The sequence below is a fragment of the Aedes aegypti genome, chromosome 3 (genome assembly GCF_002204515.2).
Source record: "Aedes aegypti strain LVP_AGWG chromosome 3, AaegL5.0 Primary Assembly, whole genome shotgun sequence".
Taxonomy (NCBI): domain Eukaryota; kingdom Metazoa; phylum Arthropoda; class Insecta; order Diptera; family Culicidae; genus Aedes; species Aedes aegypti.
The window spans coordinates 69,868,103-69,895,952 of NC_035109.1; the positions used below are offsets into that span (position 1 = coordinate 69,868,103).

At 44.0% G+C, this 27,850-nt stretch overlaps 1 protein-coding gene across 11 annotated transcripts; it reads right to left on the bottom strand.

Moving 5' to 3' along the window:
- Positions 1–477: 477 nt before the first annotated feature.
- Positions 478–27,850, bottom strand: LOC5568788 (dynein heavy chain, cytoplasmic). 11 transcript variants are annotated; one of them, XM_021853557.1, is made up of 13 exons: positions 27,421–27,850; positions 20,025–21,646; positions 19,208–19,717; positions 18,926–18,964; positions 13,982–18,205; positions 13,818–13,844; positions 10,680–13,700; positions 10,375–10,615; positions 9,348–9,546; positions 9,157–9,171; positions 4,601–4,718; positions 1,202–4,537; positions 478–1,141 (listed from the first exon to the last, which is right to left on the bottom strand). In XM_021853557.1, exons 1-13 carry the CDS (start codon positions 27,692–27,694, stop codon positions 698–700), a joined length of 14,070 nt encoding a protein of 4,689 aa, XP_021709249.1. In that variant the 5' UTR covers positions 27,695–27,850; the 3' UTR covers positions 478–697. The 11 variants fall into 11 exon arrangements, with proteins under 11 accessions (XP_021709249.1, XP_021709253.1, XP_021709252.1 ...); XM_021853561.1 differs by lacking the exon at positions 18,926–18,964; XM_021853560.1 differs by lacking the exon at positions 13,818–13,844.

Consider the following 27,850-nt stretch of genomic DNA (forward strand, 5'->3'; position numbering starts at 1 on the left):
TTCGAAGAACAAGCCTTTTTTGAAAATAGAAAATATAAATTATCGAATTTTCCAGCCAATTTCTTACAATCATTGATTTTGATAACCTCAAAAAATCGACCGATCTAATCGTTGTTCCATATTCGTGTGAAATTTAATTATTTTGGAGAATTTTTATTATTACAGCATTGTACAATACTAGTCGAACGATGTGCAAAAAACCGATTGAAATTTCATTGATTAATAAGAAAGATACAGCATGCACAAGGTGTCCACTTTATAAAATGAACAGTCCTTAGTCGCAGAGATACCGTAGGAATGTCGTAGTGAGCAGCGTTTTTGACGAAATTGGGCTCCAACAGCAAACTAGCAGAGACTTGGAGTGGAGAGCATAAGTCGCAATCGAACATGGAGGAAGGCGGCCAAGAGCCGAGTGAATTAGCGAGGTTTTATCAAAGTAATTACAGTATGATTTTCGAAAATATTGAATACGACAACTTTGTTTTACGAGGATCAATATATTTCTTTTGATAAGCTACATTGTTGTAGATGAATGCTAGCGCGGATGCCTGACAGATATCTGTCAGACTATGCTTGAGTTGTAATAATTCCCAATAAATTTACCCATCAACCATTGAATAAATATTATTTTGAGTACGTTATATAATTATGCGATTATTATAATGGAGATTATTTGAATCACGTAATTCATGCTAAATTAATTCAAAGCTGTCGAAGCCAACACTGCAACACCACGCTCGTAGAAGCTGTGCGGATCCTGTCCCGGAGCTACAGTCATATCAACCGTAAAGAGCAGCTCAGTTCTAGTAGAATTCAAATAAACCGGTAGGGTTAGCTTGGTAGCCCTAGCACTATCTGAATCGATGCGCGTCCACTTGAGTAATGTCAGCGGCAACTCGGTCATGATGGCCGAAGTCAGCAGAAGTTGGTTGTTCTTGCACTGCGCACCTTGCAGTTTCAAACCTGAAACGCCAAAGCTGCTATCCTTGAGGTTATCAATTCCATCAGAACCGTTCTCGGTAATGGTGACATTGAGGGCCAACTCTTCTAGTGACCAACTGTTCGCTTGGGCAACGCATTGCCGAGTGGCCGTTATGTATGCCTCCGGATTGAACAGCCCACCCAACCATACGGGGAAGCTCTGCAAATAAAAATACCGTTAGAATACACTGATGTTAGATAATTCATATTTAAAATTTACCTGTAGCTCCTTGGCGCCGGCTTGCGAAACCAGAGATGACACCTTCTGCAACTGCAATACTCTGTGGCTGAAATCGGTGATCCACTGGATAACAGTGCATCCTGCCGGTACGGTATAGCGTCTCCAACCAGCCGGAAGAATACCCCTAACCAGTTCGCTGAGCATAGTTCGATGGTAGTTGGTTTGTTTCTTTTCACCCTGGCAAATGTAGACCACATCCTGCAGGTCGCTAACCACGGTTTGAAGAAGTTTTGCTCCGCACGATACTTCCCGCTCGAAATAACGGTACAAGGGGTCCTTGATGTTCTCCACTGTTCGTTTCAAAGTGGCCAATTGTTTCGGCAAAAGTTGCAGCCAAGTTAAAGCGCTATTATGCAAGGTCTTCATCCACGAGGGACGCCCATCTTCTTGACGAGTTTGAACTGCGTCTAGGCTTTCGTCATGACTGTAGGCTAGTTCGTCATCGTCCTCTAGTTGCTGCATTTTCAACAACTTGCTGACCAAATCTGTTCCACGTGTGGTCAACAATACTTTCTCAGCGTTGTTCGGCAATCCCAGCCAGGATGGAGTTTGGCGATCTGCCAACGCTTCGATCCATTTCAGGAAGTGGTCACGACGTGTTCCATCGGGCATGGTAATGTGTCGTTGGCCATTGGGACCACCGGCTACTCCGTCCACATTGGCTACCAAGGCAAACTCAGCTTCAAAACTGTGAGCAGTGAACAGCTTGGATAGGAACGATGAGAGCAGACGCTGATCAAAGTCGTTATCGATCTTACCACCGTAGATGCTTTGAGAGAGCAGAGTAACCAAAGCATCCCATGGAACCTTCTCCGGCGGAAGATTGGTTCGACCCATAGCGGTTGCATCGATCCAAGTATCCAACGTATCGCAAGCAACACGTAAATCGGATTCGTTGAACTCGTACTTTTTGGCCCATCCGAGCGGTGCGTAGCGCAAGCGTTCTTGAACGATAGCATGGAACCACGAGAGCAGGAAGTAGAGACGAGCACGTTCGCTGGGTTGCTTCATCATGCGGCTGGCCGGAACCGTGGAGAATGTGCGTAGCAGATTAGCACGGATGCCTGGTGGTGGTTCATAGACGAAGATACGACCAGCTCGTAGCAAATTGACTGGAACCTTGGGGTTGATTTCCATGGTGAGGAACAGTCGGAATCCGGAATGTGGTTGTAAAGAATGGAGTTTCTTCTCCAATTGAACAAGCCATTGTGGGGCGAGATGGACGTTCTTAAGAAGTACCCAACGGCCAGTTTTGCACGCCATATTGATGACTCTTTCGGCTTGATTGAATCCTTCGGCGGAACCGATAGCAATGCTGGTGATTTGCTTATTCAATTCAGCAGCCAGGTCATCGACACGAGATGAAGCGTCGTAACCCGTGACGGAGCACAGTAAAGCCGGAGTATTGCTGGTGAGTTCCTTCTCAACGCAGGTCGAAAAGTCGAGTTCCTTTTCAGCTTGAGGCATGAAATCTTCACCGAGCACAGTGGATACAAAGATGTGAGCTGCGGCAATAACTCGATCTGGTCTGAAGGCTTGAATTAACAGGAGCTGATGCATAGCGCCAGAAATGGCTGACAACGCCTTCGATTCGTCCCAAAGATTTGGAACATTTTGTTCAGGAGATCCCTGCTGTAACCATGCGGACAGTTCGGGCATTGATTGAATCTTTTCTAGCAATTTGCGGAAAATGGGTAATCGACTGGATAAGCGTGTCACCGATTCCAGTTGCTCCGCGCTCACTCCATCAACGTGATTCGACGAAGAGAATAGACCCTCCTTGTTGCGAAGGAAGAAGTTGAACTCTTGGTCGAGGTTTGCTTCGGTTGTTCCTTTGAGATGAATACGACAGAGCAGTATAGCAAACGTGAGACGATCGGCATGCAGCATACCACGAGCGACACGATCATAGCATACGCGATACAGATCGTTGGTGATGATAGAAAGCCGCCCAGTGTGATCGGTTTTGCCTTCCAGTTTGGGATTGTTATGAAGCACAGTGCTGAAGATATCCAAGAACATCTTCAATGAATATTGATAGAGGAAGTGGACCTGGTTCAGACTGTCCATGGTGAAGTAAATATTACTGCATGCCTGTGACAGCGAAAGATATTGCTGCGACACGGTTTCAATTTCGGCAATGACCTTATCGGTTTCTTCCACCTTCTGGCCGATATCGGCTGCTTCTTTCTTCAGTGTTTCCAGAGTGGTGATAACCGAATCGTCGTCCAAAATCTTACCCTTGGCATCGTTCAGGGCTTGCAGCAAGCTCTTTTCCAGTTGACGCAATCTCAGATGGAACTCTCCTTGCAGTTTCAGCAAATCAGATCGCTTTTCATCGATATCCGGACGTTCGGCCTTCAGAACCTGGTTCAAACATTGCGATTGCAACGAACTTCTGGTAACAGTGAAGTTGACAAACGTAACTCGCGAGCAAATATCTGGAGGGAATTCCACCGTTGGGTCACGAGTGGACAAGAAGATGACGAACGATGGAGACAAATCAATGTCTTGATCTCCCAGGGTGATCAGCACACGTCCGCCAGTACGACGCAATTCCCGATTGAGCACTGGATTCAAAATTGGATCATAGTTTTCAACGTCCTGTACCAGCAATGGATTACCGAAACGGAGGGCCGATTCCAGGTTCTTGCGGAACGAGTCGTCCAAGAAACTAGTTTTGGTGATTTTCTTATCTTTGAATTCGTTCATAATGAATTCCGTCGCTTGCCCAGATGGATCGATAATAAGTGGGTATCGGTTGAACCGTTTTAGCATGATCGCGTTCTCAGTACAAAGATCGTCCGTTGGTAGAGCATTGGCTTGCCAGCGAAGTCTTTCATCGGGGTTGGACAGATATTCGGTTCGAGCGATGTCCGCTCGGAATTGAATGCTTGCCGCTTGCAGATGCTGACACCAGGTTGAGAAAAGATTGCTACGGTAGTGCTGATCGAAGTATCCTCCGTATGCGATGAAGGCAGCCGACAGCAGAACATCTCCGATGATTGTGGACATTTGCGAACGGAACGTTTCGCTCGTTGCTTCCCAGCGTTCCCGTTCGATGACCAAACTTTTCAGCAGCGCGATGGAACGGTCCACCTTGGCCTGGACGTTCTCCAGATCGGTTTTGATGGCCTGGGCTTGGGAGATGAGCTGAGCATATTCCTCCTTGTAGGAGGCGATACTCTGTTCTAGTTGGGCGATCAACTCCTTTACTTCTTGTCCGTGCTTGATGTTGGTATCGGCCCGGCGTTCCAGGGAGCTCAATTCGTCACGCAGCGGCTCGACGCGCTTCAACATGTCGGCGTATTCGACCTGGAAGCAGTGGATAAGTTGCATAAATAAACGATAGAAAATACGTCAGAAGCAACGACTTACCTGAGCGATAGCCCACTTGACCATAGGACCGCAAGCCATCGAGGCGCGGTTCACCTTTTCGAAGTTATAGTCCGGATTGCTCAGATATCTGGACTTCATCTTTTCACGCACATCGTCGCTATTTCGGATGTAGTAGAAAACGACAACAATATAAGACATTTTGTGCAGCAAAGATTAGGAAATTTGGTTAGATTCAACATATACTTAATTGATTAAATACGATGTTAGACCACACAATAAGCCACCGCAACCAGCATGCAATAAAGCTGTTTTGTACAAGCGTTACTAGCTTTAGGTATTGAATAGAGAAGAGAGATGACGTCTAGGAAAAACTTTTTTACTGACATATCCTTTAGGTATATCTCTCTTAAAATTCGTTCAGAAAATCATCCAGAGTTTCTTTCATGGATTTCTTTATACATTCCTTCGAGATTTCCGTTTAGGATACCTTTATGAAATCAATCCGATATCTTCAGAAACTACTCACAGAGATTCCTCTAAATTCCTTCCAGAAAATTCTCCTGGAAATACAGAGGGTGACATATTGTATTTTTGGCAACTTTGTTTTCTTCGTCATGGGTGGTTTTCTAAAAACTATTGGACTCAAAATTTGCATCAAAATTTTTAGTATATAGGCGCATCTTACCAAACTTCAGAACAAACGGCCGAAAATACGTAAGTCTCTGTCCAACAATTCTTCAACAGCATTTCCTCAAACAAATCCTTTCGTTAACTCTTTGTCTGTGTTCTAAAGCCAATATTCCCAAGAGCACTTTGAAGGGCTGTAACTTTTTGGTAAGTTGATCGATTCGTGAATTTTTTTTTTCACACGTTGATGTGTTCCCCCAATTTTTTTTTTTGCATGGATTTTTTCACATATCTTGTCTTGTCTTGGAAAATAATTTTCATGAAAATTGTACGTTGTCTGTGCTCTAGGGTCATATTGACCCCAAATTTAAATCGCGATAACTTCGTTAAATTTGAACGAATTCCCGATGTTTCTGCAGTTTTGGAAAGCAAACTTAATTGAGCTTTACTGAAAAATATGAGAAAATTGAAAAGGGGGAAGATTCATTGCGGGGAGGGGGTCTTGTGAAAAAAGGTCCAAACACAACGAATTTTTGAAACTTTGGACGCTTATATCTCAGAAACAGTTATATATAAAGTAATACTTTCTTAGGTGAAGATTTGCAGCAGGGGCAGTGTCACTAAAGTATACACTGGTCAGTTTGGGTTGGTTAGCTGGCTCAGAAAATGTTACTATATGGAGCTCATATGATAGTTATAAGGTTCTATATCTCAAGATACTGAATATTTTGAAGACTGATGGTGATCATCAAATCCAATAAAACTTGCACCGCTTTTTCAATATTCACACGAAAAAACAAGAATTGGTTGAGGAGAGAATGAAGATTCATGAAGCTGCAGCAGTAAATGATTACGATGAAGAATTTGTCAACAAAATACTTTCCTAAGAACGGAAAAAACATCGCCAAATTGCTACTAAACTTCAACCCCAATATGAAGAACCCCAACGGATAAGTCTACCGTTTTATCCAAAAATAACCAACCCCAATCAAGGCATTCTGAAACAGCACGGATTTGTGTGCCCTCAAAGACAAGACCCCTGAGGAAGATTTGTCTGGAATTCATGAGATTCCATGCAAAGACTGTCCATCAGTTTATATTGGCAAAACGCGAAGGAAACTTAAAATCCGTTTGAGGAAACACCGAAACGCTGAGGATAACAAACGAGTCCATGAGTCTAGTGAGACAGTACACTCTGTTGAACTCAAACACAATATAGACTGGGACAAGGCCAAGCATAAAAAGAGCGTCCGAAAAGTTTCCCATTTAAATGCTTGGGAATCTATGTTCAACTCCAATGCCGAACAACCGTTGATGAATGACGAGGATGCCCCGATAAGTTCGCCGCTTTTCCACTTGGCGAAACTGGAATTCAAATAGTTTTATCTCTTTCTGACGTGTACTGAAGAAAGTACGAAGCTGTTTTGTTCTCTTCTATGTAATCAGTTGGACATCGTCCTGTAGATGGGCAACATCGAGTCCGAAACCGGTCGACGAAAAAGGTAAATATTTAAATCCTTTTTATGTTTGTAAGAACAATAAGTGGTGTGTCCAGTCTCGCGTCGCGTCTTGTGAGTGTACTATAGCTCTTACGTTAGCTCAAAATATTAAAAAATGAGTATTGGGTATATATAAAGTATTGGAAAAGTCATAAATCGATGTCTTGAATATTATGCTGGATGAATCCCTGAAAAAGCTCAAGCAAAATCTCTGAAGGACATAACTGGTGATTTCGTTGGAATAATTACTATACTGCCCATAAACGCATAATTGTCCCATGTGAATAGGAAATCCAGCAAACATGGGACTGACATGCATTTATGGGCAGTATAGTACTTTCTAGTGGGAACCCGGAATGAACTTTGTGGACAATAAACTCAAGCCCTTACTCGAGAAATGTTTGGGAGAGTTTGTGCAGTAACTGCTGAAAAATCTCTTGATTAATATATGTAAGAAATTCATGGAGGAAGTTCACGAGGAAACAAATTTATTGAGATATCCTTGAACAATTTCTGTAGAAATCATTGGAGAGTCTTCTAAAATAATTATTGATCAAAGCTAGAAATTACTGGAATGGTTCCTGGAGAACTTTTTGAAGAATATCGGAAGCTAATCTTCGGAGAATCCGCAGAATTTTATAAGGAATCCCTGTGGAAACAATAGCTTTAAAAGGATCTCCAGAAGAGCTATTGAGAATCTACGTAAAATTCCTAAAGCAGGGTGTCCACACAAATCAGTTATCCAATTCCCGGATTTTTCCCGGATGCCCAAGAAATAAAAAAATGGATAACAAAATGATCCACCGACTTGACATTTTTTTTTCTCATACAATACGGACAAATTTGGAGAGCTCGATCTAACTTATCTATGATTTTTTTTTAATAAATTTATCAAACACTGTGAGCTCAAAACGGTTTGAAAAACTCTTTCTAAAGTTATGGACAAACCGGTATAAAATATTTGTTGAAATATCCAAAAGACAAATTTCTGCTCTGTGTATTTAAACTTCTAAGAATGCCTACGGAGTTAGACATGATGACCCATGGCTTATTTTTGGAGTAATTCAAGATCTGTTGAAACTCATGTTGGACCCTTGCAAAGATTTTTTTTACAGAAACGATATCTTCAACTACATTTTGTTATTCTCCTATGAAACTGGCTATAACTTTTGACATAAATCCAAGATTGGATTTTCCAAGTATTCTTAAAAAAAAGGTCAAGAATATCGTCAAAAATTGAACAAAAATCTGGCCAAGATTACCTGAGGGATCTCATAGATCTTGTCATGAAATTTGTTGGGGATGATTGGAAGAATTCGCTGTGAATCAATAAAAATCTATACACAATCTCGTCAGGAGCCTCATAGGAACTTTTTCATAGATCAAGGACTATTAAAACTAGTAATCCAGACAAGGCTTTACCAAGAAACAGTATCATCAAAAACAACAGAAATCTGCCGACCGGAACTCTCAAGGTATCTGTCCAGGATTTCAGTAAATCTTCCAAGAAATATGCTGTTTTTGGCTTAGCTTTTCGCCAGTCTCTACGAATCTACTAAGAATTTCAAGCATTTCTCGAATCCGCTAAAACCTTATTAGCAATCTACTACTAACCATTTCAGAGATCTCTCAGAAGACACTTTCTGTCAATTAACGATTCGATTCCCGTTAAAATTTTAGCTAAGATCTCATTAGAAATTTGCCATGAATTTAAATGGAACCTTGCAAGTAATCCCTAAGTATATTTCTAAAAATGTTGCAAATATCTTAATCGTTAACTATCTCTCTACCAACTCACTAAAAGTTAGCCATGATGCAAAGTACGAGTGACAGGCAGTCGTGTACCTCTTGGGTTTTTTTTTTTTATTTTCGCCCATAGTGCTCTGAAACTTAAAAAACCGGTTGTTTTTTGTTTGAAATACATATTTTCTCGGGGTGTTCTACGAATTCCCGATTATTTTCCGGTCATTTGTAATTCCCGGATGGATAGACAGCCTGTTAAAGGAATTCTCGTAGGATTCCTTGAAGTTTTTTTCTGGATGAATTCCTAAAGGAATCAAATGGAGTAATCTGTGGAAAACTTGACGATATCATCTCTGAAAGAAATTCTGCATTGTACTGTCGAACGATTTTCAGGATTAAGTTCTTGAAGAATTTGTGGACATGTGATGAAAGGTGAGCAGAACTATAATTAAAAGCTTTCATATTCCAAAAAAGCCCCGTTCTTAAAGAATGATCAGTAAGTATCGTTGTTTGATATGATGGTCCTTCAGCATATGTTTTGTAACATGTATTAACAATTTTGAGACTATACTTGGTATCATGCCAAACGACTATTATGGGAAATTGGTATCATGCAAAACGCAAAATAACTGTGCCCATCATTAAAGTGAAATTTTCAGGCTAAAAGGAACTATTTCATCAAAAATTCATGCTTAGCTCAACACTACACACTAGCACTTTAGTTACCTACGGAGAACGGCACTACAAACGAAAGAATATCAAGAGGAAGAGAATAGAAGAGTTCAAATCACGAAACACAACACGAAAGTGTGCAAAATATGAACGTGCTTTTCATAAAAATAGATACTATACATACTAGACTAGAGAAGATAGAAAAAAAAACTACAAGAAAAACAGAGAGAAAACATCATGCTTACGTTATGTCTTCGGTACTGAAATTAGACACAATAGAATTGATAAAGTTCTCCCGCATGATGACGGCACGGATCGACTTCCAGTCGGAGGCGTTCTCCCCTAGCAGCAAACAGATCGACTCCAGGGCCAGCTTGACGACGGCCGGCGGATTGGCCATGGAACGCACTTCGACGAGATGCTGTTTCTTGATCGATTTGACCGCTGTTTGTGTCGTCGCGGTCGTTTGTAGTTGGTTTGGTTATTGTTTGTTGGGTTGGGTTTAGGATTTTAGTATTGATTTGGTTGGATATATATATTTTGGTTGGTTAAACGGACAAATATTGAGTATGATAGATTTTGTTGATTGGATGTTAGGTGTTGTGTTGTGGATGAGAATGATGGCAAAAAGAAAGAAAAGAGAAACATTGCAACAATAAGTTACTTTTGTGAGAACTTTGGCGATTATATCAATATATTATGGAGCAAATGGTGAGATGAACGTTTATTTTTGTGAATTTTAGCTGCCTTCCCAGATTGAGCAACGGGATATATTAATTCGTTCGCTCCTCATTCCGCATTCGTGCCGGCGTTATCACAATATGATTTGAATAAACTTGGATAAATATTGGTCACATCACTTGAAGCTACATTGCCTTTGCCAGATTTTAGTCTTTTAGCGTTATTTGCGAACGATTATCGTACACATATTTCGATTATACATGGTAGAGTAAATATGTTGTAAAATTTGAATTCAAACAATAATTACGTTAACTGTGATGTGTCAAATTTGACAATAGACGTTATGAAACTGTCCTTGACCAGTATTCCGCGGATTGCTTTCCAATCTCCACCGCGGTCGTCTTCACCAAGAAGCAGACAAACCGACTCCAGTGCCAGTTTCACCGGTGCCGGTGGATTGGCCATAGTTCGAACTTCGGCCAGCTGCTTCTTTTTAATATTGCTAACAGCTAATCGTGTAATATTGGTTTTCATAAATGATGAATGCTGAAACTCGCAAAAACACAAGAAATCGGATAACAAAGAACATACCTGCTTGGGCGTCGATAACTGCTGGTTCTACAAGGTCCAAATCTGCCATGACGTCCTTACGTTTCATCTCGATTTTGACGGTTTGTTCAACCAGTTGCTGCTGGATCTCCTGCGATTGGACCTTTTTCTTTTCCGCCTCCTGTTGATCCTTGAACATTTGCTTGAGCTTAGCGTTTGCAGCTTCATTCTTGGCCTGCAGCTCTTGAGATTTCACAGCCAACGACTTTTGCATTTCTTCAACCTGAAAGCAGAAATTCATGATGAAATTGCATTGCACTATGCCCAAAATCCTTTGATCGACCAACCTGTTCCACGGTTTCAGCAATTTTGTTCAAACCGACATTCAAATGCAATTGCTGCTCCTCCAGATCGCTACGTTTCTCCGAGTACAATTTAACGAAATGATGGATAAAGTCCAAGTAGTGACGGGGTGTAATAGCCATGGTGCGGCCACCGCGTTTGGCCAAACGGGCATTTGCCTTGTGTAGCGTTTGATGGACGTACACGCAGGCATTGATAACGGCATCACGATGCGATGGTGTGTTGTTGATGAGTGGGCAAGCCGCAGGGAAGAAGTCTGGAGCACTCCAAGTCGGTTTGTCCAGATCCACACGGACGGTGAACTCCTTTCCGACTTGGAACAATGCAGAGTCGGACCAATCTCCGAACCAGTTCAGTACGCAACGGTTGAACAAAGCCGGAGATGTTGCGGCACGATCCTTTAGACCATCGGTTGAAGGATTCATGGTGAATACCACATGCAAATTACGCATAACTTGCTGAGTAAACCACTTGTACAACTCGTCACTTGAATCGAGCATCAGTCCTTCGCGTTGTGCTCCTTCCTTGCATTGGGTCATCAGAGTCGTGTACTCATCGCCCTCGAACAATCCAGGAACTTCACCGTTAGCCAACAGCGTGTTCATACGTTCCAAGAATCCAGAATCCAACACATTCGATTCGTCTAGAATAAATGCAATCTTCTCATCCTTGCAACCGGCTCGACGAAGTACGCAACGTAAATCTTCATCAAAGTCCTCGCTGGTGTATTTGTTGTGGACCTTGATCTGGAAGATGGACAATCCATTCATCCAGGCAACGAAACGTGACAGGGTCGTTTTGCCCGCTCCGGAAACACCGATCAACAGTAAATGACCTTGTGGCTGTCGGAATATACGATCGATTCTCAGAACATGTTCCAACACTTCGTCGAACAGCACCAGCGGAACGTCCAGCTCTTCCTCGTAGAACACCTTGAGACGGGCTTTGACGTAGTCTCGTAGTTCCGAACGATTGACTGGCATGTAGTCCTTCGACAACCAGTTGCTGTACAAAATCGGCCGTTCCAAAGCCTTTTCGCGATCCACGCTGGGGAAATGCTTCATCGCGACCAAATCAATGTTTTCATTCGTCCAGCGACGTTCGGATTCCTCCACCAAACGGTCCTGGAACAATCTCAGAGCTTCATGGGCCCACAAACGGACCAATCCTTCGACAGGCAAGTTGTCCAGCGGTCGAATAGCTTCACAAATACCACGTACCCAACGGGTCATTTCACGCGGAGAGTAGACGTAATGTGGCTGCATATCTTGTGTAAAGCGATCCTGCGATGCCAGATAGAACTCGACCATAGCGTTGGTGAGTGGTTCGGCGTAACCACGCAGGTTCGGCATCAAACGTAACATAGCACGGCTGAACGTACCGTAGATTTGCTTCAGTGAAGTCTCTCCAGGATAATCTACGTAGATGATTGGAACATGACGCAGGAAACGATGAGACAGCGGTTTACGGCCCGGATCGGTCGGAGGATTACAAGCTCCGACAAATTGAATGCGTTCAAGTGAGACCCATGATTGATCGGCTGCGCGATAGAATCCTTTGTGTTCAACCAACTGCCGGAGGAAGGAAATTACACGTTGCGTACCGTAGGAATCCATATCGGGCAAATTGATTTCATCGCAGAACAGGACAAGCCACTTTCCAAGCTGAACCGGAGCCAGAACAACTCCATTCGGTGTCTTCCGGTATTCGCAATAATGATCGAAAGTCTTCAGCAGCAGTTCCGGAGTGGTAGCAGATGAGAAATTCAAACCAACCACTTCCATATCCGGCAGAGCTCGAAGAGCCGAGAAAAGTGTCATAGTTTTACCGGAACCTGGTGGACCGCACAGTACCAGTGGTTTATGCTCGGCAAGCCAGGTGTACAGAAGCGATTCATGACGCACAGTGTCCAAGGTGGGGACGACTACATCTGGAGCCGCTACCTTATGCGTTTCGACTTCGATGACTGGAACCTTGTTAGACCATGGAGCCCATTCTCCTTGCAGAGTAACTTCGAAATCTATGATGGGATTTCCGGATTGTGCTGGCAAAGTGACAGTGGTAACGCTGCGAACAAAATCTCCCAAATCCGAACGAACCTTCAACTTTGCATCACCGGCAAATGACCACAGCAAAGAATAGATCAAAAGCTTCGGAATGTACTGTTCCAATTGCTCCGGAGGAACCGGGAAATCTGGATGCTGTTGGTTGAAGTTCAATACGTTTCTTGCGCCTTGGTTCAACATCGAGAACAGCGAGCTCAAAGCACGGAGCCTGGTGAAGTCCATGATGTGTTCTTGACCCATCGCGTAATCCAAGCAACGAACAACCAATCCGTCGGAAGTGAAATACGGTTGAAGCAGGGAAGCGATTTCACGTTGCGTTTGCAGGGCTGGGGTTAGCTCATCGTCCTTGTCAACGCCCTTGGACTGAGTTGTGAAGCTCTCTTCTTCTCCGTCTTCCAGTGGAATGTTCTTCAACCGAGACATGTAGTTCTCGAATATCATCTCAGTAGACAGAACATCTTCCGAGAACCAAACCATACCGCAACGGGAGACTGTGGCCAAGGTGGCATACTTCAAGTCCTGCACTTCGAACATAATTCTTACGTTCGGCGGAAGCGATAAACGTTCACCATTCGGAAGCGTCAGCAGTTTGTTGTCATCCAGAACCGAATTCAAATTCTCGACCCATTCAGGATCCACATCGCCATCGAAGATGATCCATTGACGTTTGTTGATTTCACCACGGACGTTATCGATGATCTTACGCAGGATGTGCGTGAATAGACCGTCGGTCCATTCGCGAGTGTTCGGATCTAGCACACCGTACAGAGTTTCTTTCGAGATAGCTTTGGGATCGATGACGTGAGCCACTCCTTCAACTCCTTCGAAACGTTCCAGTGCCTTGAGTAGCACTCGCCATGCCGTAGACTTGCCGGAACCTGACGGACCCACCATCATTAGACCGTGATTCAGGTTGGAGATTTGATACAGTTGTAGGACCTGTTTGGTTTGAAAAGAAATATTAGGATATCTGCTTGCAATTGAGGCGCATTATACGAAACATAAAAGCGAAAGAAAGGTAACGACACACTGAGGCTGAAAGCGGGATAAACTCACTTTGTCCACCCATGTTTCACCGAATCCCTGTGTATTTGATTATGGTTTCATTTTTGACGTTAAATTATTAGTTTGATTGGAATGTGGAGTAGAGAAAAAGAGACATTGTGTTGGCTCAGTTTGTTAGTAACAAGTCTAGTTGAAATTGGAACGTATAAACTCACCTTCTCCATCCAAGCGCCGCCCTGTTCATCGCCTTCTCCGCATACCAGATATTCTTCGGCGCAAACCTTGCGGATTTCGTCCTTAAGACCCTTCATCTCAGCTCGGGTGTAGCCCACGTTCGGGAATACATCGCTCAACAGAGAGAATAGCAGTGGAATATCCTCAGCGACCAGCTTGGGTACCATGGTTTCGCAAACCGATTGGATAAGAATCTCCTGTTCCGGTAGATTTTCAGCGATCGAGGCCTCGTCAATATTTTCCTCACCACGTTGTTTCATAGTATCCTTAATCTTCATGATGCGATCACGCTTCACATTACCGGCGGACACCAAAACGGATTTCAATGCACGAAGACCGAAGTCGTAGTGTGATTGATTGGACAATTGTTCGTCGCAGAGCTTGAAGAAGGGTACAATTTTGCACGCGAGTTTTTCAGCCGTACGGAAGCCTTGACTGAACAGCATAACTTCGGCAATCAGCTGGCGATCCGGAGTGGTCATAGCAAGTGAGCGGAAGAGTTTCTTCAAATTATCCGGCAGATTTGAACGGCCAGCATAACCAGGATTCATAGTGATGAAAATAGCCATATCGGTGGAAACACGAACTTGTTTGCCGACCAGTTCGACGGTAATGCTCTGGGAATCCTTCATCGAGCCTTCCTGCAGCGATTTGAGGGCTTCCTGAATGGTTTGAATTTGTTGCGAAACAGCAGATAACATGCGTTCCTCCAGACGGTTGAACTCGTCGAAGCAACCCCACGCGCCTACCTGGCACAAACCGACAAAAATACGGCCCATAGCTTGGAAGTCGAACGTTTCGTCGCAGTTAAACACGAGCACGAAGCGACCCAGCTGATTACCGAGAGCCTTCACCGATTCCGTCTTGCCAGTACCGGCCGGTCCGAACGGTGATCCACCGAGTCGGGCTTCCAGTGCTTGCGTCATGGTCAGGTAGCAACGATCCGTCAACGGTGTTTGAACCAGGCGATCCTGCACGCCAAGATACTCGAAGCCATAGTAGAAGCGAGCGTTGGCCATGTGAATCGTCAATTGTTGCAGCACTTCCGTTTGGCGAGGATCGAAGTAGAAACGCATCTCGCACAGCCAGTGGAACGATTTGGGATTATTCACGCCATGAGCAATCAAACGTCGCGTTACGGTACGCTTGTGTACAAATTCATTGATGAGATGTTCGAGTTTCTTGCGGCGAAGCTGTGGCTGCTCCTGAAGTACCGAATCGGCCAAAACGTTCAATGTTGTTTCGACGGTAGCCAAAACACGATTCAGTGGAGATTTATTTCCAGGGCTATCAGAAGCTTGTTGCAGCGCTGCTTCCACGTCTTCAGACCACAAAATCTGCGCAGCCAATACCACAATCTGGGCTTGGTATTTGTCACACCACTCCATGTACTTTTGAGGATCAATCTCGTCCTTGAATTGTTTGATGTCTTGAACTGCTTGCGCTAGATAAGATGCCAGCGTGAAGCGCATCTCTTTCTCGACAAGAGTTAGCCACTCGTTGATCTTCGGATGCTCAACCGTCGACACTGGCTTGATGAACTTCACTTCTTCACCTTCACGAGAGGCGATTCCAAGGATAACCGTGTTGTCTTCATTTAGCAAAATCGAGGCGACTCCAGCGAACATCTTCTTGAAGTGTTTCTGCAAACGAGCAACATTCTTGCTGTTACCGATGATTTCCAGCAGATCTTCGTCACCGACGAAGTAGAAACGTGGGAACGAGGTTCTCTCGCGTTCGAGATATTCTCCCAATGCTTTCTGAATCTTTCCAAGCAAATCAGCCAAACGTTCCAAGGATCTTTGCACGGCAGGAATGTTCAAAACATCCATGACCTTTGGCGACTTGGCCACCTTCTTCATCAGTCCAAGGAATTCGGAGCTGATGCTCTGGAAACGGGAAGTTTCCACTGGAAGCAACGTTTTGATGTCAGCGCTTCCGGAGAAGATTCCTTCCAGATAGACCCAGCGACGCTGAACGTCGATCCAAACATCGAACAAAGAGTTGATGCGATTCAACTTCTCCTCCCAAGTTAGCGCTTCCTCCTCAAAGACTTTGTAATAGGGAGACAACTTCATAGCGGCCACCGAGTTGATATGCTCCTTCACCTTGTTAAACAGATCGTCCCATCCACGAATGATCCTGCATTTGTTCTGATAGTTGATCAGGTCGAGTTCGTAATTCTGCCAGCTCTCACGAACTTGTTTCAAGAACTCTTCAAGAGCCATTTCTCCCTGGGCGACCAGGATGATGTCCTTCACAATGGATTCGTTCTTCAGCAAATTCACATCCCACACCTGTCCAAGTGTCAAATCAGAGAGAACCCAACTGACGCGTAGCTGTTTGGTCAACTGTTTCCAGTGACGTTCCTTCAAGGCATCGGACTTCAATTCGACAATCATCATGTTGACCTTGATATAGCTTTGCAATAGTTTCTTCACGTACTCGTAGCTCTCGTACATTCTCAAACGAGCCGGCAATTCCTTCAGTTGGTTCATCATCGCTTCCAGCGATTGACGTAGCTTACGAGGCTGTACCGACAACCACGGTTTCTCGCGTGTTTCATCAATTTGAGCCCAGATCTTGGACAGCTCGCTCCAAACACCTCTCAAATCTTGAAGTTCCTCCAGTACAACATTCATGCGCTCGGTGCTGTTGTTGGGAATAGCAGACTCTTGCAATTCCAGAGCTTCCTTAGCTTTGGCAACGTTGTCTCGTTCTTCCTTCAACCGCGAGAATTTGGTCTCGAAGATGTGCAATTGCTGGAGTGCATCATCTGGACGAGTACGTCCTCCAGTTGGTTTGTTCTTTTCCCAGTCGTTCAAGAAGTCCAACGTTCTCGACTCAACGGCCTTGTCCTCGGCAACGATCTTTGCCTGCAAGCTGGCAACCTGCGTCTGGATAGCAGAGTCCTTACGTTTCATAATCTCGTTGAAGGCAGACCACTCTCCCTCGATGTTGTCTACGTGCAACCAATTGCTCGGGAACTGGAAACGTTGACGTTCGAGGATACGCTGAGCTTCGCGATACACCTCAACTTGCTTATCCCAAACCAACATCTCTTTCTTCAGCGACTGTACGTAGGTAATGAAGCACACTGCATCTGATGTGCTAGCAGCTTCGATACTTTGCTGCTCCAAATCGCTACGGCTCTTGGATACCTTACCGTGGAAAGTGGACATTTCGTTGCCCAAAAGTTGTCCGAATTTGCTCAGAGCTTCCTTGTGCCAGGAGTCGTACTTCAGTGTGACTTTAGCTTGCACCTTAGCATAATCGATGACAATCGGGCCGTAAGCACGGCGAGTATCGGAAGTGTCGAAGGTCGTACGCGACTTTTTGATGTCATTCAAGCACTTGATCCAGAGGTTGATGTCCTCACCCAAGCGGCCGTACAATGTGTCGGCTTGAAGATCCCACAAACTCTGGTAGCGTAGCCACTCGTCGACGTAGTTGCGAACTTCGGAAATCTGGTTCTCTATCGCAGCGTAGCTTCCTTCCAATGGGTCTGATCCGCCGGGAAGTTTGGTCAACAGATTCCTGTACGTTTGCGACACCGGCTTATCCAATCCGACTTGGTAGCGAGAACTCTGCAGACGAGTTTGGGATGTTACAATGGCTTCCCATGCGAACAGCTGTTGCATGATTTGGAAGCGAGCTTCTTCAATCGATGGATAGAGATACATCTGCTGATTGGTGATACGGATTTCATGGATCGCTTTCTGAATCTGTGGGTCGCCGCCTGGCTTGATAGTCGGCTGCGCCGGTGCGTCTGTGTCCATAGATAGATCCACCTCCTTCTTGTTGCCAGTCAGAGCATCAGTCCAAGCTTGAATACCGGCCTGAAGTCTAGCAGCCAACTTCTTTTCAACTTCTTCGTCGAGACGGGCGACCCAAACGTGCAGGTTGGAGTACTGCTTGAGCGACAGATCATCAACGGCGTGTTGAATCTTGGACAAAATGTCGGCAAACGTGGCGGCACTGTACGGGCAAGTTTCCAGCGAGCGAACATCGACGTCCAGCTGTTCTTCAACGACAAGCAAATCTTCGACCTTCTCCTGGAAAGAGGTCACATTCTCCGACAAACGCTGAACGTACGGATCCAGCTTGTAGCTCTCCCATACCAGGGCGATTCCCTCGGAGATGAGGGCCAGGACTTCCTTGCGCAAACCGGCAACCAGCGGGATAATGCTGGCACGATCCTCGATCTGTGTGAGTGTAGAAAACGTGCATTAGTGGTCGGGTTTGTACAACGATACGCCACGGGTATATGGACCAAAAGCTGATTCGATTAGGTATATACCAAGCGTTGAAACATTTAACGGTTCGTGCAAAAAATGGAAATGCTGGCAGCATAAGCGTGTACTGGTTTAGGGCTAAATGCTGAATGAATGTTCATAATCTATGGAAAGTTGTATAATAATGACAGGTAGAAAAATTAGGGCTCCGCAGTATTGTTTCCAGAGGATTTTTTATCAGATCTATTATGACTAAATATATAGACGAAAGTTACTAAAAGGTATTACGAAACATTGAGATTTCTAATAAGCATAAAATAAGAAGCTATAAGAAGCAAAAATAATACAGCAATGATGGCAGTTGATATGTTTTTTGGATTCTGCAGATTACAAATGCAGACTTCAATGCGATTTGACTAGTGAGAAATACAGTTGTTGGCTTCATTAGTACTGCCATCGTATATAAGCTTGAAGAGGCTTAACAAAAGCGCTGAATTAAGCAAATTTCAAACATCCGAAACGTCGACCTTGCGACTTATTTGAAATCGAAACCTATCCCATCAACCGAATACAGAAAATCTTTTTTTCCGAAAGCACTGCCCCAAGTTTGCAAAAGAATAGCAAAGTAGCAAAACGAGGTAACGAAACCAAAAAACTAAACAACTAATGCTGAACTGTAGCTAGCTCTACCTTGAATACTGAATTTTGTGCTAAACTCCTATTTGTTAGCTGCATGGAAAAACAATATCGTTTTACAATACGTTTTTACTGTGGGTTGTAATTATTTTTTTTGGGGAACGGAGCGATATCAATGTGTGAATGATGAAGTGTTTGTGGGATGATCAATGTGAATGACGGTGTAATCAAATTTCTAACTGTAGTAACAAATGAAGTTGAAGATTTGGTGTTGATGACCAGTTTTACGATTAGGTGAAATGAAAGCAAAGTCAAGGTGAGAACACAGCAGCTTACCTTCTCAAGGGTGCGTTCGTAAGTGCGAACACTTTCGATCAGGGATATAGCAAACGGATAGAGTTGATTCGCCTGATGAGCCTTGTTGACGATAGCCAACGGGACGCGGAAGCCCAAGCTTTTGAGATTGCGAACTTCCTTGTACAGGGTGATGATCTCCGGAAGGAAGTTTACTCTCAAGCGGAGAGTGTTGCCGCGGCCGGTGCGGGAACGAGTGGATTCAATTAGGAAGATTCGTCCGGTGATTCCAGTGTTGCGTTCCTGTACCTTGCGGGCCCACTCCTGGAACACTTCCGCAGTGGACAGCTTCGCGCGGAAGCTGTCTCCGTCGGCTTTCAACTTCTGTCCATCGATGTGCGATTCCCAGCCTTTGCCGAGAACGTCCTCGACACGCTTCAAATACATGGTCAGTTGGTTGTCGATTTGACGGGCCCAGATGATCGAACCCGCAACCGGTGGAAGATCGCGAACGACCGACAATCGGCAACTCTTGCTCTGTGGATATTGAACCTAGAAGAAGGAAAGGAGTTGAAGTTTCTGTATTTTTATTGCCCCAATTGAATCTATTACATTAGGGGAGGGGGTACCACGTTGTATTTATTGTAACATGGTTATAAACTTGAAAATTTTGCTCTATAAGCACCGAGTACCTGGTCGGATAACGCTATTCGGTGTATCACAATAATAAAGGACTATTATTTACCTTAGCTGTTTTTAATAATAACTTTCGAAAGCTCTGATATGTAGCTTTCTGGGGAATATTTCTCGGGGGAATGAGATTCTGGAAAATGTCATAGAATCCACCAATTGTTCTCACCTTAAACTTCTCATGCAAAGCTTCGATGTCGTCCTTGACGCGTTGAATCAGCTGCGTCTGATACTCCCGGATGGCTCCGCGAATGTGCGGCCGCACGAACAGGGCATTGAAGCGCGAAAAGATGCGGAACATCTCGTTGGCATTCTTTGCCGTGCCGAGCTGATCACGCAAATGAGCCGTGATGCGCGTCTCAACACGATCGATCCTTTCCTCATAGCGCTTGATGGCGGCATCCCACGCCTCGGAACCTTCCTTGGAAATGTCCAAGCATTCGATCTCCTTCACATTCTCGTAGGCCAAATTGACCTCTTCGATTGCGTTGGCATCGGCCGTATCCAAGCTGTAAGGCTGCTTGACATCCGCGCTTCCGGCGTCACCTCCTCCAGACATCCCAGCAGGCTGGCGAGCAGGGCGCAGAACGCGTACAATCACGGTACGTAGCTGCTCATGCTGACGGCGGAACTTGCGCATGTGTTCCATACGTTGCTGTAGCTTCTTGTGGGCCGGAGCAATACGCCACACCATTTTAATATGCTCATCTCGCTTCTTCTTGACAATGTCGCGCAGAATCCCTTGCAGCTTGTCGTACTCATCGTCCCAACAGCTGAACACCTCGAAGCACTGATTCATCACACGTTCAAACTCGTCAAATGGGATGTGCATCAACCGGCGAGTGCCGAGCACCTTCAACAGCTGTTGACTAAGGTCACGGGAAATGGCTTCAATCAACCGCAGACAACGTTGAATCGGGTACTTGGTGCTACGAATCTTACGCAGATGATTGAAGATCGATTGAACGGCCTGACGAATCTTGTCCAACTCGGTAGCCGACAGCAAATCATTGATCGGGAAGTCCTTCATCAGCGGATTGTAATCGGCTACCATTGCAAGGGTCTGCTTCAGTCCGGTATCGGTATCGAAGGAAACGGTCGCGTGGAATCGTTTGCCATGTTTCAATATGTTCAGGGTGAGTGCAACTTCAGGTGATTCACGCTTCTCCTGGATACGATGCAAGGCACGCTCCAAATTCAGCCAAAATGAAATCTCCTGCAGTGCCGTTCCCGACGACGGATCACGGTCCAGCTTAGTAACCTTCTGAATTTCTTTAATCCAGCGATTAACTCCATTCTGAAGAAGGTTCAAAAAAGTTGAATCTTCGACCTTATCGCCAAAGTCAGTTATCTTGGCCTTACGGCCTTCGTCGGCGCATTTCTTCACGACCTGCGCCACAGTTCCGTTGATGTTCAGGGTAACCTCCGGGATGTCGATGTTCTGTTGCAGATGCAACAGGCCCATTTCCAGCTCGGTAAGCTTCTTTTCGACCGAGGGTGCCATTTTATCGCCATCACGATCAGCCCGACCGGATTCTTTGACATAGCTCTTGAAATACGGCGCCAGGGTCTTGCTGATGAACGAATGCAGCGTTTCGTACGGAGAACCCTCGGAGAAGTTAATCAACCGAATCTGCGAATGAATGGACTTGTCCGCTTCGATGACCGAACCACGCTTGATGCACACCAACGAAGCCATTCGCTGATTAGTGAAATGCACATCATTGCTAATGTAATACGTCACGGCATCTTTCTCCTCTTCGCCTTCCGTTGGCGGCTCATTCTCATCGTCTGAAAGTCAAAAAGAAGAAAACAAAAATTGCATCACTATTCCACCAGACCACAGCGTATTGTTTCGTAGATTACGAGCGCTCTTTAAATAGCCTATAAACCGTTGATTGTTCTGATAATTTTCTTGGTATAGCAAAAAGTTTTGTGATTAATCCACCTAGTAGGGAGATAAAAAAAATGTTTTCTTTCATAACATGCAGGTAGACATATGATGTCTTGGACAAAGTTATAGAAATAACAATTTGGCACGTTCGCAGTTGAGATTCGAAGTACTATATTACAATTATTATGCCCATCGATTTGGCCCATTTACTCACAGCCATGACAGCTGCTTGAAGTTTTCTCCGAAGGCAAGTCTAAAGTCGCTATGTCCACGTGTTGACCAGCTTGGAAGGCATCACACGCTATGTCTGAATCAAACGATTTTATAAATCTAATGTACATCGGATTTTTTCTTGTTAGAGATCAGTATTTGGTCTATATTTTCATAATCGGAAGGTTTTAAAATATTCTATCGGTGAATTTTTTTTCCATACATTTTGTATGGGCGGAAATGTGTCGAAAACTTGATTTTCATGGGATTTAGTATGAAAAATAACTAAAAATCGAAAAAAAAAAATCTAAATTTCACCGATGGAATATTTTAAAACTATCCAATTATGAAAATATAACCCAAATACTAAACTCTAGCGAGAAAAAATCCGATGTACATTCAACTTTTATAATCGTCTAGTTCAGACATAGCGTGCATCATGTACCTAAAATTTGGCCGAGAGAGGCAACATAGGTTCCAGTACCGAAATCTTTTCGGAAAGCATGTTGTCTAGGACCCAACAGATTTCTGTCTTGAAGGAATTCAGAAGTCTTCAATTCACCATACGCTCAGTAACTTTACAAACGCAGTTCGTGAGTGAAATCGGTTCAGTCGGTGAATGGTTGCTTTATCAATAAGGTAAAAGCATTTAAAGGAATGAGCACTGTTTCCAGCGACGTTGGAGATGCCTTGTTTCGCCTAATGAAATGATTAAGTAAGCTGCGAAAGACTGGCAAAATATTCAACGAGTTTATTGGCTGTAGGTTATCTAGAAATCATGGTTCCGTCACGAGTACCCATTCCATTCGATCTTCTTTTTCTGCTAAGAGAGTTTATCCTGAGTTCAGTAGTGGACTGGTTACTATTGATTGCGTCGAGAAATTGTTTACATGTTCTTCGTTTCGCATCTCTGATGATCTAGGTACCTACCAGGGTGGGTGTACGGCTGTCAACTACAAACAAAGCTCGCCTAACAATCATCTCTCTGGTGGGCCGTCCCAAACAGCATCATCTCTCACGCGGGCCAACCCAAACAGCACAGGTCGAAACGCGGGCCATGCCAGACATGGTCCATGTTTTTTTCTGGACCACCTTAATGAAACCAATCCAAAGTGTTGTTTGTACTTTTGCAACAGCAATCATATCTCTAACTAAACTTAAACTTTCCGTTTTTTACTCTGCCAAATTTACATCTATCGCTTTTAGGAATTCAACCACCAAACATTTTAATTTTTTTTCCTACATCAGCTACTATCAGCAGGTGTGATCAGAAGATTCCCAGAAGTCGAGGTCGGTCGTATTCCCCGTCATATCTTCCAGGGAGTCCGTACCCTAGACTACAGCACTGCCCATAAATGCATGCCAGTCCCACTAGCAAAACAGCACATCTAAGAAAAACGCAATTGAAGTCGTAACACTTTGGTGCTTTATTTATTCTAATTAAATTGAAAATGCGATGTTTTTACACCCTAATTTGCATTCAAATAATGGTATTAACTATTGATTACAGTATTACATACATTTTGTTTATTAATGTTCTCGAATAATCAGTTAGACCTACCCTGGGCATTGGGTAAGCTATATGAAATCGTTGGAAGACACTGAATATGCGACGTGGACTGATGAAATTGACTCAGACGGAGTTATACGGCCGTTGATGAATTCGTCAAAAACGCAAGAGAACAAAAACATAATTGAAAATCAGATACAACGCCAAAAAGCGCCGTTTAGCTTGTCGATTGTGGGTGTATAATGAACTGCGAGCTTAAAATTTCGAAAGAAGACCTATTCGTCTTAACACGGTGTTCTGGGCATTGGATTCACAAGAGCAAACCAGCTATATCCGCCAGAGCGTGGAACGAGTGGACGTTCAAAGACGGCGTCGCTACAAGTGTGAGGAAGACGATCCAAGGGAATTTAACAGCTTTGTATTCTGGCTGAATCGAAAGATTCTTCCGTCAAAGTGTGTCGGAGATTTTTCTGAACAATCTGGGTTACGGCAATAATTGTGAGTAAGTATATTTCGCTAATTTGACTTCCTTTACAAAACCATTTATCGCGAGTCCTTATCACACAAGTCGCGAGAATGATATGCATTTATTAGTAACGTGACACACAAAGTTTGATGTTGCTTTTAACATTTCTAGAACAAACGTATTGTTTTCTTATAATACCATGAAAGTGCATGCATAATGACGATTCCCGTAGTTAACTAAACATTGACGAAAACTCACGTGGGACTGTTATGTACTTATGGGCAGAGCAGCCTTCAGCTCCACGTTTTCGTCGACGCAAGCCAGGACGTGTACGTCGCAGCAGCATACGTCCGCATCGAGACAACAAACGGGCCGTTGAAGTCAAAGGTGGTCCTGCTAGATCACCTGTCAATCCCCCGCTGGGAATTGCAGGCAGCAGTCCTTGGAGCAAAACTGGCCAATTCTGTCGTCCTTTCCCTTCAAGACTGTTATATTATGTCGGGGGTCCACTCCGACCACCGGCGATACAAGAAGTACGGGGCGTTTAGGCTCGGCGAAATCCACAGGATGACGAGGCTTTGCGGATCGGACCAACCGGAGAACAATTGGCCAGAGCAAGAGCACATTGCAATGAATGTCCCCAAAGAAGTTCGAGCGAGTCTGCAGTTCCCACGATATATCCGTGCAGAACCTACGGTGGATCCGCCGGAGTGGAAGGTTCTAGTACGGACGGCAGCATGGGCCTACCGGTTTGCATCGAACTGCAGGAGGAAGCGAGATGGTGTGGCCGTTCCAATCACGACGAGAGTGAAGGAAGGAAGTCCGCTCAACAGTGTGGTAGTACAGCGCGGGGAGTATCGAAAATCGAAGGCGTTTCTCTGGAGATCGGCTCAATCAGAAAACTTCGAAGACGAAAAAGAATCAACAGTCCCCAATACATCAACGTCACAAGCTGGATAAGTCCAGCAGCTTGTACAGCCTGGCTCTATTCTTGAGCAACGATGGAGTGTTGCGGATGGAAGGTAGAGCGACGCGAGGATCGTTGTTACCTTTCGAGCTGCGTTTACCGAAGCAGCATCCTATCGAGCTGCGTTGCGATACCGAAGCAGCATCCTGTGACGAACAAGCTGCTAAAGTACTACCACCAGCGAGTAGCCCATGGGAACGTGAAAACTGCCGTAAACGAGATCCGGCAGCGGTTCAGCATCGCGAACTTGAGAACGGAGATGAAAAAAATTGGGAATGGCTGCGTCTGGTGTAAGGTGCGAAATTATTGAGCATGGCTCTACATCCGGAGTCGCGTGCCATGCCGAACCTAGCACCTTTCAGCCGTGGACTACAGCGGACTGGTGACAGTGGCCGCAGAATGGAGAAACGCTGCATCTGCCTCTTCACGTGTTTTATTTCACCGAAATGTTCAGCTGTTGAGCTTACGGTGAAATTCACCGTAAGAGCTTAGTGTGTAATAAGTGATTGCACAGTTACAGTTAACTCTCTCTTACTCGATATTCCGTATCTCGATATCGAGTTAGAGAACCATAGTAAAAGTTGGTGTTCGTGGCTAACTCGATGGTCCCTTGGAACGCAGTTGCACTGCTTTCGTGTTCTGTAACTCGATACCTCCCTAACTCGATGGTCCCTTCAATATCGAGTAAGGGAGAGATGACTGTATATTGTCAAGTTCTAGGTAATTCCAGCCTAAGGAATGTTGTTGTTGTATGCTTTTGAAGTTTACATGTACACAACGAACATGCGGCAAATATACAAAATGAAATTGAAACTGCGAAAAGAAACTACGTGCTCCGATGGGTATCGAACCCACGAAGCTATATGGGCGCTTCAACTAAACTCGATTACCTCAAAGCACATTGTATCATCATTTCGCAGTCTAAACCTCTTTCGGATGTATCATAAGATGTACATTTGACACATACGTCGTCGTGTACATGTAGACATCTAAGCGAGAGAATAATGTTGATTATTCTTTCTGCTTGTAATTAGTTTTGAAATATATCTCAGAGGTTATACTGTCAGTGGACGCATAAGTGTCCCATGCATATTTGTCAAAAATGAGATTTTGTTACTGACCGTCATCAATGCACATGTATTTTAGAATATTTCTTATTTTTGTTCCTATAGTACCACTAGATTTACGGCGCATGCTAAACACGAATCAAACTCGAAGTTTTACGTAACTTACTGTTCCCATCAATAATAGATCAGAAGCTCTCAATTGATGTAACAAAGTTTCAATTATTCCATTATTAAGTTTACGCTTAAATTTAAGGCGAAGTAGGCCGTCGTTGGAATTTGCACGCGTCGATGATGATCGTTGCTCACAGTCACAATTTTGAGTTAAAGAAAATCGATTGGTATTGCACTGATGCAACTGAAAGAGTATCAGTATACTTTCTGCACATCTGTGCACTGCCCATAAATGCATGTCAGTCCCATGTTTGCTGGATTTCCTATTCACATGGGACAGTTATGCGTTTATGGGCAGTGCATATCGTGATACTTTTCCGGATCAATATAAACTATGCGGACTGAGTTTTTTCACTTTGAAATTGCGATCCGCAATGTCAACAATGGAAGCCTTGCGAATTACGGCGAATAACCTTAAAACTATTTATTACATTTTTGTTTTTTTTTTTTTTTTTAATCAACCTTCAATCTAACCTTCAATGCAAAACATATTTTGCAACGATTTATAGCAAAACGGCCATGAAAAAGCCACTAATGCGACTAAAGGGAACCATCTACTAAGGGAACACTCACCCTAAAGCCAAGTATGCTGTTTCGCTCATGAAAAGTAAAGTATTTCTTCCACGAGTTTCAACAGAAAATTGGCTAAAATTTTATGAACAGATTTGTTATTTCAAAAAATAGCGTAAAGCAACTTTGTAGAAAACGCAAAAATATGTAAAATAAATTCTTGGAAAAAAGTTATGTTAGGACTATATGGTTTTTAGAGATTATTCACATACAACGGCACATGTCCCAAAAATAGAATAGAAATAGTGTCTTCGAGAAAGTTGTTTCACATTTTTACAACTTTGTCGAAGACACCATATGTTTATCTGAATGTTATGAGCATATGTTTCCTGTCTCACTGCTGGGTGGAATAATCACACAACTTCTGTATTAAAAAATGCGCTTTAATATTAATAATAAAACAAGAAACTTCTCCGAAAAAAACATATCTCTAAAAACAACGGTTCAAACGCTATTCAAAAAGCGCACGGAATCGGCAAAGAAACATTGTGCAGACGTAGGCAGGCGAAACAAAGAGAAAATAAAAGTTTAATCGATAATAATTATTTTCTCTGCTCCCCGTTTTCGTTATGCACTTTGCACGCAATCCCCTATTCGGAGCACCAATGACTCACTTGCCAACACACCCATAAAGCAAAGGCAACAAAAATAACAGTGAAACCCTATAAACCGTACGCCATCTTGACATAGTGAAAAAACACCATCCTTACCCTTAAAACAAGAACGCTGGATGTACAGAGCCTGCGTCTGCGGATCGCTCAGAAACTTCCGGATGCACTCCTGATTGGACGGATCGTCCAGGGCAGCGTTCAGCGGCACCGGAACGACGTCCTCCTCCGGCAGCAGAATAGTGACCGCTTTCCGAATGTAGTTGGTGAAGCCATCGTAATCCATGATGGCGACCGATTCGGTGTCCACCACTCCCACAGACTGGGGCGGATCGCTACCCATACTGCCCACGGTCGCTTCCAGCGAATCTCCCATCGTGCTCGCACTAGCGGGGAGGGACAATGGGAAATTCCGACGAAAGCGTTTACAACACTACACAATCTCAAACTTTGCACAACTTTCACGGATTTTTTTTTCCAAATTTCACAGAAAATTGAAAGACACGTCTGCACTCGGCAGAAAATTTTTGAC